Raw genomic sequence first — 14614 nt, 5'->3', positions numbered from 1 at the left:
GTGATTCTTCTGCCTCAGCCTCCCGAGTAGATGGGATTACAGACATGCACCACCACATCTGGCTAGTTTTTATCGTTTTAGTAGAGATGGGGGTTTCACCATGTTGGCCAGGCTGGTCTCAAACTCCTGACCTCAAGTGATTTGCCTGCCTTGGCCTCCTGAAGTGCTGGGATTACAGGTATGAGCCACCATGCCCGGCCTGTCCTGATTACGTCTTAAGTGAAGCAGAGAATCTCTCAAGCTAAAATTGCTGTCAGGTCATCTCAGGTGTCTTTAACATGCTGTAGGGCACCTCCGGCTTCACTATATTACCCAAGTTCCTTTATAATAATAATTAAAAAAGGAAAGCTTCTTGGAAGCCTAACTCCCCATTAGACTGTATGCTGCATCATGGGAATTCAGAGGACCAGGCTCTAAAGACCTTGACAGTGCAATAAATTGCTGGACCTCATTCCCATTCATTGTCGCAGAGCTGTGAGAGTCCTGAGGAAATGAGTCTTCCCTTGCTCTCTAACTTTGGGTTATTTGTCCTTAGATCCTGCAAGGCCTTGTTGATGTCCGCATCCCTCATAACAACTTCTACCGAAAGCGTAAGTAGCCCTACTTTCAGCTTGGAGCTTGTTACAGATGAAGCTCTGTGGATAGATGGCTTTTATTTCTTAAATCTCTAACACTTTGAATGTCTTCTTGGGCCCCTGAAGAGAGGAAGTGGTGGCCTGGACCTAGTGACTATCCCTTGATTCCGCGTTGATGCCACAGGCACAGTCCAGCACATGCTCACTTTGTTTTCCTTTTCTGGCAAGTGTTTTTGGAAATCGTCAGTGAGAAGTCCAGATACTCCCTCCATCAGAACATGGACAAGATCAAGGTTCCGACGCAAATCATCTGGGGGAAACAAGACCAGGTATGTAACGCATCCCTTCGGTGGTCTGTGCTGGTCACCAGGGCCTCTGAGGAAAAACGACCTTGAGGAAGAACAACTGATTATTTATGGAGTGAGCTGATTGCTGCTGTCAAGAAAGGGGGAAGGCACCTGTGTTGGGTGCCGGTGTTGACAGTGGGCAGGGTTCTGGGAGTTGAGAGAAACAACATTTGGTTTGGTAAAAGGAAAGGCAATTTTAAATCATTTTTTAAAAGCATTTTTATCAAAGCCATGTAGTCACGTGGTATAAAAAATCTTCAGGCCGGGCGTGGTGGCTCGTGCCTGTAATCCCAGTACTTTGGGAGGCCGAGGCAGAAGGATCACAAGATCAGGAGATCGAGACCATCCTGGCTAACATGGTGAAACCCCATCTCTACTAAAAAAATACAAAAAAATTAGCCGGGCGTGGTGGTGGGCACCTGTAATCCCAGCTACTCAGGAGGCTGAGGCAGGAGAATGGCGTGAACCCAGGAGGTGGAGCTTGCAGTGAGCCGAGATCACACCACTGCACTCCAGCCTGGGTGAGTAACTCTGACCTTGTAGTATAAAAGCAACCATGGGCAATATGTAAACAAATGGCATGGCTGCATTCCAGTGAACCTTTATTTATAAAAACAGGCAGCGAGCCATTGTGTGCCTACTCCTAAGCACACATATAGTGCATATATATGCATACCTATACATATCTAAGCTTTCAAACATACTAGATACACTGGCATCTAAGATGCATGTTTGAAAGCTTAGATATATATAGTTACGCATATAAGATCATATTTGTGTGTGTACATATATATGATATTCATATATATATATAAAAAAGAAGTACGTATCTTGGAAATCATTTCATGTCAGCCCAAACAGATTTATTTCTTCTATTTTAAAAAATATTTTATTTTGAAATAACTTCAAACTTATAGAAAATTTGAAAGAAAGCCAGGCATGGTGGCTTACACCTATAATGCCAGCACTTTGGGAGGCTAAGGCATGAGGATCGCTTGAGCCCAGGAGTTCGAGACCAACCTGGGCAACATAGTGAGATCCCATCTCTATGAAAAATAAATTTAAAAAAAAAGTAGCCAAGCATGGTGGTCTGCACCTGTAGTCTCAGGTGAGGCAGGAGGATCACTTGAGTCCAGGATATGGACGTGGCAGTGAGCCATGATTGCTTCACTGCACACCAGCCTGGGCCACAGTGCAGGATCCTATCTCAAAAACTAAAAATAAAATACAGAGTATACCTGCATACCCTTTACCTAAATGCATCAATTTTTAACTGGCAGGAGGTCACACTGTGGCCACAAAGACCCACAAGTGCATGAATGGCCCGGGCAGGAGAGAGTAGGGAGGAGCAGCCAGGCTGTGCCCATGGCATGTACACAGAGTAAGAGGTAATGGTGTCTTAGATGAACCAGGCATGGTAAGGATTCACAGCGTGGGTTTGTGGACGTGGAGAGGAGGGGATCTCATGTACTCTCTTCTGTAGCACCAAAGGACTGAAAGAAGCTTTGTTTGTGCCCTGGGCTATGCCAGCAGAGAGTCATTTGATCAGGAATCAGAGCCAGAGCAGTGAAGGCTTTCTGTTGTTCTAAAATCCCCAAAGGTGATTTGGGGCTCTCAGGAGCCAACAGGGAGAGGCTGTAACCCATCTTCCTGTGGAGACAGCACAGAAGCGAGGGCACTGGCCTTGGAGTCTGAAAGTCTGTGTTCCAGCCCTGTTTTTGTCCTTGGTCAGCCCATGACCTTGAGCAAGTAACTCAGCCCCTCTAAATTGAGGGTTTCTCTTCTAGTACTGGGGTTATTTTGAGGCTCAGATGAAATAATATGTATGCAAGTGATCTTCCAATTGCAAAAAAAAAAAAAAGATTAGGTTAGCTGGTATTAGATTAGATTGCTCATGCCCTTTGCCTCTGTTGGTAGCCTCAATGCATGGTCTAGAATTTTTTCCCAGACTTAGAAGTCCATTTTGTTCCAGAAAAAGAGCCTGACATTCTATGGGCTTGCTATAAATACGATCAGATCCTTCATGTGTTTTGTGGACTGTCCCTGGGACAGAGGCCAAACAGCAGAGGCTTCAGGGAGTCTTTTATTTCACAGCCTTTTGCCTCCCAAGCTCACTGGCTCTTTTCCTGCTCTGTCATCAACATTTGGTGTCACAGCACCTGCCCCTACCAGGCCAAATTCAGCCTTCTTCTTCTTTGGATCCCTGTAGGCTGGCTGTTATACTGCACAACTGCAGGGGGAGCCATGTGCATTGTCATTTATGTGAATGATGGATTTGGGCAGTATACGACCTGTACACCCAAACATGGCAGCCCTTCCTGAGAGGGTTTCTGCATGCTTCAGTTCAAGCATCACTCCTCTATGTTCAGTCCACCAAAGCGGGAGGGCCATCTAGAGACAGACAGGCTATTATTCTTTATGTCCCTTCTCCCTGCCAGCACCGTGCCTGATATGCAGGAGACCCAGAGTACTCAGTGAGTGTGCAAACAAGTGAGAAATTGAGCCAACAAACCAACTAGTGAAGGGATAAACCCACCACCTGACTGACTACACATTTAATCCAGTTAACAGGCATTTATTGAGCATCTGGTATGTGCCTAGCATTGTATTAGGCCCTGAGGATACAGTAGGGACCAAGACAGCCAGGATCCCTGCCCTCCAGCAGCTTATCATCTACCTACCCCTATAGTGCATAACAGGCCCGAGACAAGGGTGAGATGAGAGAGATGTGTCATGCAAGCGCAGGGTCAGATCCTATCTGTATTTATAATTTTTAGGTTTTGTTCATCGTGTGTCTTTTTCCATTAATGTTTTTTAAATATACTGCACCAAAATATTTTTCTCTTAATTTATGAGTTTTTTGGCACTCAAATTTTGTGCCTTAGGCGAGTGCCTCATTTGCCTCACCCTAGTTTTATCCCTGGTGTGAAGCAATGCAGGAAAAGGTTTTGATTTTTGTTTTTTGTGAGGGTTTGTTTGTTTGTTTGTTTTGAGACTGGTTCTTGCTCTGTCACCAAGGCTAGAATGCAGTGGCACAATCATAGCTCACTGCAGCCTCAACCTCCTGAGCTCAAGCAATGCTCCCACCTCAGCCTTTCAAGCAGCTGGGACTACAGGCATGCGCCACCATACCCGGCTAATTTTTAATTTTTTACAGAGATGAGGGCTTACTATGTTGCCCAGGCTGGTCTCGAACTCCTGGGTTCAAGAGATCTTCCCACCTCGGCCTCCCAGAGTGCTGAGATTATAGATGTGAGCCACCACACCCAGCCCAGGAAAAAATTTTGACCATTTATATGAATAGTCTATCTAGGAAATAGCTGATATGGTTCCCACAGATGTGTATATCTCATCAGGGGCTGTTCAGTAGTTGCACATACCTCTGGTTGGCCGTGGGGAATAATGGATTTGTAATGCTAACCAGCAAACAATGCCAAAGCCAGCAGCTCATATGGGTATTTTTGCCTGTGAGTTGTGGTTTCTGATCTCTCTGCAGGATAGACACTCAGTTTTGGTTGGGCATAGTGGTGCATACCTGTCATTCCAGCTACCTGGGGGGTGCTGAGGTGGGAGGATCACTTGAGCCCAGGAGGTCAAGGCTGCAGTGAGCCATGATCGTGCCACTGCACTCCAGCCTGGGCAACAGAGCGAGACCCTGTCTCAAAAAAAAACAAAAACAAAAAAAGACACTCAGTTGGGAGTTTCTACTTTTTCATGCTTTTTTCACTGGTTGACTACATCTCCGTTTCTTCTGGGTGTTTCCACAGTAGCTGGGTGTTATTCCTGCTCAGTGGGTTGCCATGGCAGCCTTAGCTGTGAGTGAGTGACAAGGCAGAGGTTTCCATTTCCTTGGCTGGAATTAGCTGTTAAGCTCCCCATTAGCTGTTCCTTTTCCTGGTCCAGGGACACCTTGCAGTGCTCTGTTCCTTGACTGAGGCATCCTCTTACCTTAACCCCCCAGTGGGCAGAAAATCTTGGTTTTAATAGTTTGAGTTGGTGAGAATAGCAAAGACACAGAAGACGCTTGAGTTTGGTGGGGCTTTTGCTTTTGCCATTAAGGATGGGGAGGAGGGGCCCTCTTGTCTGGGATGAATTGAAGGTAAAGGCAACTAAGAAAAGGAGAGTGAATGTGGATCCACTTCCAAGGGAGGATGTTGGGGAAAAAGATGGAGGTGGATTGGCATAGTAGCCGGGGACCCAGAGCAAAATGAGAGGAAATGAGTTGTTTGGAAAGGGTCAGCACTGGAAAAGGTCTGGCTTTCGTGTTGGAAAAGCATTCCCCATATCCACAGACGTTACAGCCAGGAAACACACAGCTCTGGGGATCCCCAGAGGACCTTCAAAGAGATAACTCCAGCTGGGTGCTGTGGCTCACGCCTGTAATCCTAGCACTTTGGGAGGCTGAGGCAGGTGGATCACCTGAGGTCAGGAGTTCGAGACCAGCCTGGCCAACGTGGCGAAACCCCATCTCTACTAAAAATATAAAAATTAGCCAGGGATGATGGCAGGCGCCTATAATCCCAGCTACTGGGGAGGCTGAGGCAGAAGAATCGCTTGAACCTGGGAGGTGGAGGTTGCAGTGAGCTGAGATCGCGCCACTTCACTCCAGCCTGGGCAAAAGAATGAAACTCCATTTCAAAAAAAAAAAAAAAAAGAGATGCCCCCAGCTTGTGAATAATAACCTTCCCCTCTTGCATCCTTCCCACAGCTTGGACTGCCCTAACCAGCCACAAGGCCAGCCTGATCAAGTCACTCACCTTAACACAGCCTGTGGCTCCCCATGGTCTGTGTGGCTGTAGGAGCAGTGCCCTCCTTTCTGCCCCTTCTCCCCACCATGCCACCCCCACTGCCCACGTGCTTGGTGTCTCAGCCGCCATGCTCCTTGGTGACCCTTGCACTCACCATGATCTCCCACCCTGTGCTGTTTCCACATCCATGAATGCTCCTCCCTTGTCCCCTCTCTGCTCTGCCAGGACTCAGGAATGAGGTCTTCCCTCGACCCTGCTCATCCCCTGTGCTCTCTGGCTTCCCCATCGTACATAACCTCCTCAAGGGCAAGGAACATGTGTTTTCTACCTCAGTATTGCTGACAGCAGCCCAACCCCTGGCACAGAGTTGCAGAATAAAACAGGAGGCATCATGGTTACTTCCATTCAGAAAGCCACAAGCCCCAACACCAAAGGGACTTGGTCCTAAAATTCACATCCTCCTGCCCCGCTGACCCCCGTCAGACCTTCGTGGAAGTTCTGTCCACGGAGTGCACATGTGGGTGTCTGAGTCTTTGTGTATCATCCAGCTCCCTTTCTTGCCCGGCAGGTGCTGGATGTGTCTGGGGCAGACATGTTGGCCAAGTCAATTGCCAACTGCCAGGTGGAGCTTCTGGAAAACTGTGGGCACTCGGTAGTGATGGAGAGACCCAGGAAGACAGCCAAGCTCATAATCGACTTTTTAGCTTCTGTGCACAACACAGACAACAACAAGAAGCTGGACTGAGGCCCTGACTGCAGCCTGCATTCTGCACACAGCACCCGCTCCCATCCCCCAAGTCTGACGCGGCCACCACTCTCAGGGATCCTGCCCCAAATGCGGTCGGAGCGCCAGTGACCCTGAGGAAGCCAGTTCCTTATCCCTGGTATCCACAGTTCCCCAGAGCTTTGGGGACCACGCGAAAACCTCCAAGATATTTTTCACAAAATAGAAACTCATATGGAACAAAATAAGAAACCCTAGCCATGAAATCTACCATGAAGTCTTCAAGTTCATGTCACTGACAAGCTTGTGCAAAGCAGCCACCTTGGACTGTAATTAAGTCAAGGATATTTTCTTTGAGACGTTCCTTATAGTTGGAGACTCAAGATATTTTTGTTGCTTCAGGTGTATTCCCTTGCATGGGCAGTGGCTTTTATAGGAGCATCAGTCCTCATTCGCCGAACCCTGTTGTTTAGGTCTAATTTAAATTTTACATAGAGACCCATGTATGACTGCAGCCCATTGGCTGCAAGACCAGGGAGGAAAGTGGCAAGCTGTAGAAAATGTTTACATGCATGGAGGGGCATTGCTCCAGCCGCTGGAGCAGCAGGGTACATGGGTGGGTGGTTCATTCAGCACCCACGAGTTAGGTATGTTCTCAGTGAACCCACAGCAGTCACAGAATGAGCACCTGGCAGGGTGGGTTTCCTAGGGATAATTTATTATTTTAAAAAATAGGCCTAATAAAGCAATAATGTTCCAGACATCTGTCTAAGTAATCAGACTCAGGTTCCACACACAAGCAACAACTCGTGGGCCTCTTTTTCTATTTCGGTGTGCTACTAAGAACCCTTGGATGTAACATACTAGTTTGTTAATGAATTCTGTGAATTCTGTGAAGAGTAATGTGATTAAAAATAAGTCTAAACAGCTGTAAAAGTGACCACAGTGACATGAAATAAATTTAATAAGTCTAGATCAGCAACATGCAGGTGGTTTCTGTTTCTGAACTCCTAATTAGGTGCAATGTTGGCACATTTTCTGTTAACTTTAAAATGTGGTTTTTTTTTTTTTTTTTTGAGATGGAGTCTCGCTCTGTCGCCCAGGCTGGAGTGCAGTGGTGTGATCTGGGCTCACTGCAAGCTCCGCCTCCCGGGTTCACGCCATTCTCCTGCCTCAGCCTCCTGAGTAGCTGGGACCACAGGCGCCCATCACCTCGCCCGGCTAGTTTTTTGTATTTTTTTTAGTAGAGACGAGGTTTCACCGTGTTAGCCAGGATGGTCTTGATCTCCTGACCTCGTGATCCACCCATCTCGGCCTCCCAAAGTGCTGGGATTACAGGCTTGAGCCACCGTGCCCGGCCTAAAATGTGTTTTTTAAGGCTGGGTGCAGTGGTTCACGCCTGTAATCCCAGCACTTTGGGAGGCTGAGGTGGGTGGATCACCTGAGGTCAGGAGTTCGAGACCAGCCTGGTCAACATAGTGAAACCCTATCTCTACTAAAAAAGAAAAAATACAAAAAATTAGGCGCGACGGCGGGTGCCTGTATTCCCAGCTACTCTGGAGGCTGAGGCAGGAGAATCGCTTGAACCCGGGAGGCAGAGGTTGCCATGAGCCGAGATTGTGCCATTGCACTTCAGCCTGGGCAACAAGCACAAAAGTCTATGTCAAAAAAAAAAAAGAAAAAATCATTCACTGGAAATTGTATATCAAAAACAAAAGGCAAGAGTCATCAAACTATTCTTTTTGACTCTCTTCTATAGGATTTAGGAGCCCTAAACTCCCCAGGAGCTTCACTCTTTCCAATTTTTTTTTTTTACAGAAAATCTACATCCAAGTCATTCTGGGAATAAGGTGAGATAAACTTTATAGTTTAAATTGGAATTCAGGACTGTGTTTGAATATTTTAGTTTACCAGAGAAGAATGGAACTTAGAGCTTAAAAACAAGAAGAAGATACGAAAATATGACATCAAGCTGGGATGCAGCTAAAGCAGTGCTCCAAGGGAAATTTATAGGCTTCAAAACGTATATTAGAAGGGAAGATGCTAGGTGGAGTAGCTCACACCTGTAGTTCCAGCACCTAGGAAGGCCAAGGCAGGAGGATTGCTTGAGCCCAGGAGTTTGAGACCAGCCTGGGCAGCATGGCAAGACCCCATCTCTTATAAAAAAAAAAAAAAAAAGAAAAGAAAAGAAAAGAAAGAAAAAAGGAAAGAAAAATCAATACATTGAGCTTCTATCTCAAGAAATGAGAAAATAAATAGTATCAAAGCCAGAGAAAAATAGAGGGAAGTAATATAGACAAAAACAAAAATCAATGAAGTAGAAAAGAAAGTAGATATTAGACATTTTATTTGTTCCCATTTCCTATATTCACCAAGAATTCTGAGTATAGTGGGAGAGGGGTTCAGTGTTGGTGGGCCTAGGTGATGAGAGACAGTTTCCTCAGGGTCACTGAAGAAGCCCCAGACCTGGGATAAGCACCTCAGGTCAGAAACCATAGTGGATACAGGAATTCTTATGCTCTGGGTTGAATACCAGCTAAAGATGACATCAAAAGCAGTCCCTGAACTGTGCCCACCATGGGGTCATTCAGGCAGGGTGTGTGCCATCCAGCCCAGCCCAGAAGGACAGTAGGCAGTTTCTGCAGCTGGACACAGCTTCCATCTCCTCTGCTGTCACCAGAAAGCACTTACGACAAGTTGTGAGCAGAGAGTATGAAGGAGTCCTTTTTAACGATAAGGTGGGTTTTCAGGTTCTTGCTTGGTTCTGCAATTCTGGCCATGCTCAGAAGAAAGACTCTTGTGTCTCAATTCCTGCCTCTGTGACCATAGCAAGCCTGCTGGTTACTGCCAGCTCTGAGTCCCCCATGCCACATCCCGCTGTGCTCTATGGTGTGTGCCTTTGATGACAGTCGGGAAGAAGAAAGTACTCATTCATCACAGCACCCCCTGAAAGACTGCCAGGAACTTCTGAAATAACAATGGAAAGCCCCAGGAATCACAGCTGCAGCTGGGCTCTCAATCCCACTGCCTGGAGTTGGGGCCTTCGGGGCTGCTGTGGGCAGACCCTTCTGGTCAGGTGTTGAAGAGGGACAAGTAACGGTGAGAACTCAGTTTGGAGTCAGTCTGGGCTCCTTGTCCTGGACAGAGGTAACACTAGGAGTGATTGATGTAACAAATGCATCAAACTGATGAGACTGCCTGTGTAAGCCTGTATCTTCCATTTGAGCCCCAGTGAATATTCCCCATCCTGGGGAACCTTGTTGCTTTGCCCAGAGGAAATTCTCAGAACCTATGTCAGGCCAGGCTGGAGGACTAAACTTTGTAAGTATATGCCAGGGGCTATTCTAAGTGTTTTCACGCAGCGCTGTACGTATGACACCATGCCAGTTTTACAGCAGAGGTACCGAGGCATGGAGCAGTGAAGAATCTTGCCCAAGGTCACATAGCTTACGAGGAAAGGGAAGCCTCTCAGTGTATAACTCAAGGCAATGTGTAAAAACAATGCTTTTACCTGTTCAGGCAGGAGCTCTCCCTCATAACTTACCAGTCCGCCTGGGGCCCCATTGGCTCACCTGGACCAGGCCAGTGTGTGGCAGCCTTAGCTGTAGATTGCTGGGGCCACACCTCCTGGCTTGAGCCCCCATTGAAGAAGGTGACCCGGTTGTTCATTTATCATAGTTAAGGACTTCCAACTGCCCAGCCTCCTGCTGGACAGGAAACAGAACTCACCTGGATTCCGACATCATTCTGCTAAGGACATACCCAGGGACAGCGTGCCCTCTCCACTCCTGCCTCTTTAATAACCAGGACTAGAGTGTCATCTACTTCGGAAGGGCTCATTCACCTTGCTGATACCCTCTCCCCGCCCCCAATACTCTGGAAATGAGTGTTGTTTGTTCCCAACAATATTCGGCTTTGGGAGAAGTCTCGGCTCAGTCTCGTTGCCTCTCTGGGGTCTGGCATGGAAAGCAGTCAAGAGATGTGGCCTGGCCGGACACAGTGGCTCACGCCTGTAATCCCAGAATTTTGGGAAGCTGAGGCGGCTAGATCACCTGAGGTTAGGAGTTTAAGACCAGCCTGGCCAACATGGCAAAACCCCTTCTTTACTAAAAATGCAAAAAATTTGCCAGGCATGGTGGTGCACACCTGTAGTCCCAGCTACTGGGGAGGCTGAGGCACAAGAATTGCTTGAACCCGGGAGGCGGAGGTTGCAGTGAGTCAAGATTGCGCCACTGCACTCCAACCTGGGCAGCACAGCAAGACTCTGTCTCAAGAAAAGAAAAGAAAAAAAGAAAGAAAAGAAAAAGAAAAAAATATGTGGCTGCTCCTAGCTGCCACTTCAGAAGCCAGCCCTGAGGCTCTGCGGGGGTCTGCCCAGGCACCTGTTAGAGGGATTGCTTACTGGCCAGGGGCTATACCTGCCTTCAAACAAATTTGGGGTCTAATATTTATAGATAAATGCTGCATTTAGGCCACCTTATTTACTTTCCAAGCCCTGGATATTGTTCTTAGGATCGTGGGTTGCTTAGGTAACTAACATTGTTCTAAAATGGTGGCTGTAGATTTTAACACGTGCAGGCCCCAGCCTGCTGCTTTGGAGGAGCTATCACCTTTCAGCTCTTCCAGCGTCACCCTTTTTTTTTTTTTTTTTTTTTTTTTTTTTTTTTTTTTTTTGAGGTGGAGTCTCGCTATATAGCCCAGGCTGGAGTGCAGTGGTGCGATCTGGGCTCACTGCAAGCTCCGCCTCCTGGGTTCACGCCATTCTCCTGCCTCAGCTTCCCGAGTAGCTGGGACTACAAGCACCTGCCACCTCACCCGGCTAATTTTTTGTATTTTTAGTAGAGATGGGGTTTCACCGTGTTAGCCAGGATGGTCTCGATCTCCTGACCTCGTGATCCGCCCACCTCGGCCTCCCAAAGTGCTGGGATTACAAGCGTGAGCCACCGCACCCGGCCCAGCATCACCCTTTAACCACAGACTGGACCTTCTCATCAGCCTTTTCTCCCTCCCCAACCCCAAATTGGGTGCTGTTCTTACAATTTCTCCATTTCCTGAAAGGAGACAAAAAAGTAGAGGGTTTTTTTGGAGGGACAGGGCTGGTCACAGATAGGGCAGTGAAGATATCCTCAAATTATCTGCCAAGTGACAGTCCTGGGGCTGGCTCTTCTGGTGTCCCCAGCTGCCCCAGGGCTCTGGGGCCCAGTATTTGCTCCCTGGGGCTGGTACCAACCAGGGTGTGGACTTGGGGTTGCCTGTGCTGGCAGTGAGAGGAGAGTCTTGTGACCCTCATCAGCCTAGTCTGGCAGAGGGAGAGGACAAGTGACTGCTCAGGTCTCCTTTCAGCAACAGGACAGTCCCTCTCTCTTGGCTCTTGGAGGAACCTTCCCTTCATTGGTTTCTGGATCTCTGGTCTTTAAATCCTCAAGGCAATGAACAGGCATCTGAGGCCACACCAGGAACTGCAGCAGCGGGTGGAAGAAGGAAGGGTTTGTAGGGGCAGTAAGAGGGTAACAATTCCAATGACCAAAGGCCAAAGCTGGCTGGGTTGGGGGCAGGTGACTTCCTGAAGGACAAAGCTGGCTGGGTTGGGGGCAGGTGACTTCCTGAAGGACAAGTGGAAAGGTGGCTGCCAAGACAGCCCCTCCCTAAAGCTCTCAGGCCAGACGTGATTCGAATTCAGAAGCGTTCCAACCTGGAAAGGTATCACAGTGTGTATTCCATGTATCATGTGATGCCCTCTGCAGGGTCTGGGGCCACCACACATGATCAAATAAATGCATTCGTATTTCTGCAATGCAGTGTATGTCTAGCCACAGTAAGTGGGACAAAAGCTGTAAGCCTCACCTTAGTTCAGATTAAGCATTGGCGCTGGGTGAAGATATTTGGTTTCCAGATTCTCTTTTTTTTTTTTTTTAGGATTGCAGATAAGGGATGGGAGCCTGCTTTCCAAGTCCAGCTCTCCTGCCTTAAGGTTGGGCTGAGGAAGCATTTTTTTCTTCCAACGTGGAAGGAGCAGCATACAGATAGGTCCACAGCTCCCTCTTGTGCCTAACTATATAAGTAGCAGGTCCTGATTTTTATTTAATAATTATTAGTGTTACCAAAATGATGCTCTGTCGCTTTAAAAGAAATCAAACAAAAAGATTGCTTAAAAAAGGAGAGTCTCCTACACCCTCTACATAGCCCCACCCTTCCCCCATCAGTCAGTCCATTGGGGTTCCTGTGCATTTGCACACATACATACAGGTAAGCAGTGTAAAACTGGTAGGTTTTGTGGATTATTTTTTTTTAAATAACACAAATGGGGTTATGCTAGACATTACTGTTACCCACTCCTCCTCCTGCTATTTTCCCTGGAGCTCTTCTAGGTCCCAACCCACAGAGCCCCAGGTTCCTATAACAGGGATACAGAGTCCTCCAGAGAAAGCAGGGTGCAAATCTCTTTGTAAGGACCTCTTTGAACCCCCAGGAGAGGAGCTCTGAATTTGAAGAAAGGATTTAAGGCCCCTTCAGAAACAGGCTGCTTCATTTCATGAGTGGTTATCCCCTCTCCCAAAATCTCCCTTCCTGGGGCCCTGGAGCCATTTTTTAGGAGAGAGGTTTCTAAGATCACTTCCAAGGAAAGTTTCCTCCATCATTTAAATACAGTTCAGAAATGCTGGGTGAGACCAAGTCAAAAAGCATGGCTCCAGCTATAACCTGCAGACAAGCAGGGGAATGACTGAAGGAGAAAAGATGTCCTCCAGTAGCTGCTGGCAGAGGGGTGGGTGCTGGGGCAGGGCCAGGCTGTCTCGCTGTTCCCTGGGTGATGGGGGTGGTTTTGATGGTCTAGGAAAGGGCTTCTAGTCTTCTTTTACCATTGTCTGGTGCACTGCCCCCAGTGTTCCTGCCCGAAAGGGGTGTACTTATGTCCTTCCCAGGTCCCCTTTACTGACTCCCGCATCCACCCCGACCTGCTGGGTTGGCTGCCGTGTTGAGCTACCCTCAGATGACTGGAGATGCCTGCAAGGCTATGCCTGTTCTCCTCTCACGTCCAAGTGTTGCCAGATAAAATACGGTTTGCCCAGTTAAATGTTAATTTCAGATAAACAACAAATACATTTTTAGTATAAAGATGTCCCACTCATTATTTATCTGAAACTCAAATTTAACTGGGCATTCTGTATTTTTGCTTGTTTTTGCAGAGGAAAAAAAAAAAGAAAAAACAGAGTGATGTGGCTCACAGCTCCCTCTTGTGCCTAACTATGTAAGTAGCAGGTCCTGATTTTTTATTTAATAATTAGTGTTACCAAAATGATGCTGTCACTTTAAAAGAAATCAAACAGTCGGGTGCAGTGGCTCACACCTAATCCTAGCACTTTGGAGGCTGAGGCAGGTGGATCACCTGAGGTCAGGAGTTCGAGACCAGCCTGGCCAACATGGTGAAACCCTGTCTCTACCGAAAATGCAAAATTAGGCCAGGCGCAGTGGCTCACGCCTGTAATCCCAAAATTTTGGGAGCCCGAGGCAGACAGATCATCTGAGGTTGGGAGTTCAAGACCAGCCTGACCAACATGGAGAAACCCTGTCTCTACTAAAAATACAAAATTGGCTACGCATGGTGGCACATGCCTGTAATCCCAGCTACTCTGGAGGCTGAGGCAGGAGAATTACTTGAACCCGGGAGGTGGAGGTAGAAGTGAGCAGAGATCGGGCCATTGCACTGCAGTCTGGGCAACAAGAGCGAAACTCTGACTCAGAACAAAACAAACAAATTAGCCGGGTGCAGTGGTGCATGCCTGTAATCCCAGTTACTTGGGAGGCTGAGGCAGGAGAATCGCTTGAACCTGGGAGGCGGAGGTTGCAGTGAGCCGAGATCGCACCATTGCACTCCAGCCTGGGCAACAAGAACGAAATTCTGTCTCAAAAAAAAAAAATCAAACAAAAAGATTGCTTAAAAAATGAGAGTCTCATGGCCGGGCGCGGTGGCTCAAGCCTGTAATCCCAGCACTTTGGGAGGCCGAGATGGGCGGATCACGAGGTCAGAAGATCGAGACCATCCTGGCTAACACGGTGAAACCCCGTCTCTACTAAAACTACAAAAAAACTAGCCGGGCCAGGTGGCGGGCGCCTGTAGTCCCAGCTACTCGGGAGGCTGAGGCAGGAGAATGGCGGGAACCCGGGAGGCAGAGCTTGCAGTGAGCTGAGATCCGGCCACTGCACTCCAGCCCCGGCAACAGA

General features: G+C 47.8%; 1 protein-coding gene across 3 annotated transcripts in view; it reads left to right on the top strand.

The window, feature by feature from the left end:
- Positions 1 to 7376, top strand: part of ABHD6 (abhydrolase domain containing 6, acylglycerol lipase) — a 54561-nt gene extending 47185 nt beyond the window's left edge. For all 3 annotated transcript variants that reach the window (XM_007984770.3, XM_007984771.3, XM_007984775.3), the window contains 3 exons: positions 536 to 590; positions 804 to 904; positions 6239 to 7376. In XM_007984770.3, coding sequence (XP_007982961.2) covers positions 536 to 590; positions 804 to 904; positions 6239 to 6415 — 333 coding nt within the window. In that variant the 3' untranslated portion in view covers positions 6416 to 7376. The remainder of the gene's footprint in view (positions 1 to 535; positions 591 to 803; positions 905 to 6238) is intronic.
- Positions 7377 to 14614: the final 7238 nt, after the last annotated feature.

This window comes from Chlorocebus sabaeus, chromosome 22, assembly GCF_047675955.1.
Source record: "Chlorocebus sabaeus isolate Y175 chromosome 22, mChlSab1.0.hap1, whole genome shotgun sequence".
Taxonomy (NCBI): domain Eukaryota; kingdom Metazoa; phylum Chordata; class Mammalia; order Primates; family Cercopithecidae; genus Chlorocebus; species Chlorocebus sabaeus.
The sequence above is the reverse complement of the archived record's forward strand: the minus strand, read 5'-3'. Positions and strand labels throughout refer to the sequence as shown.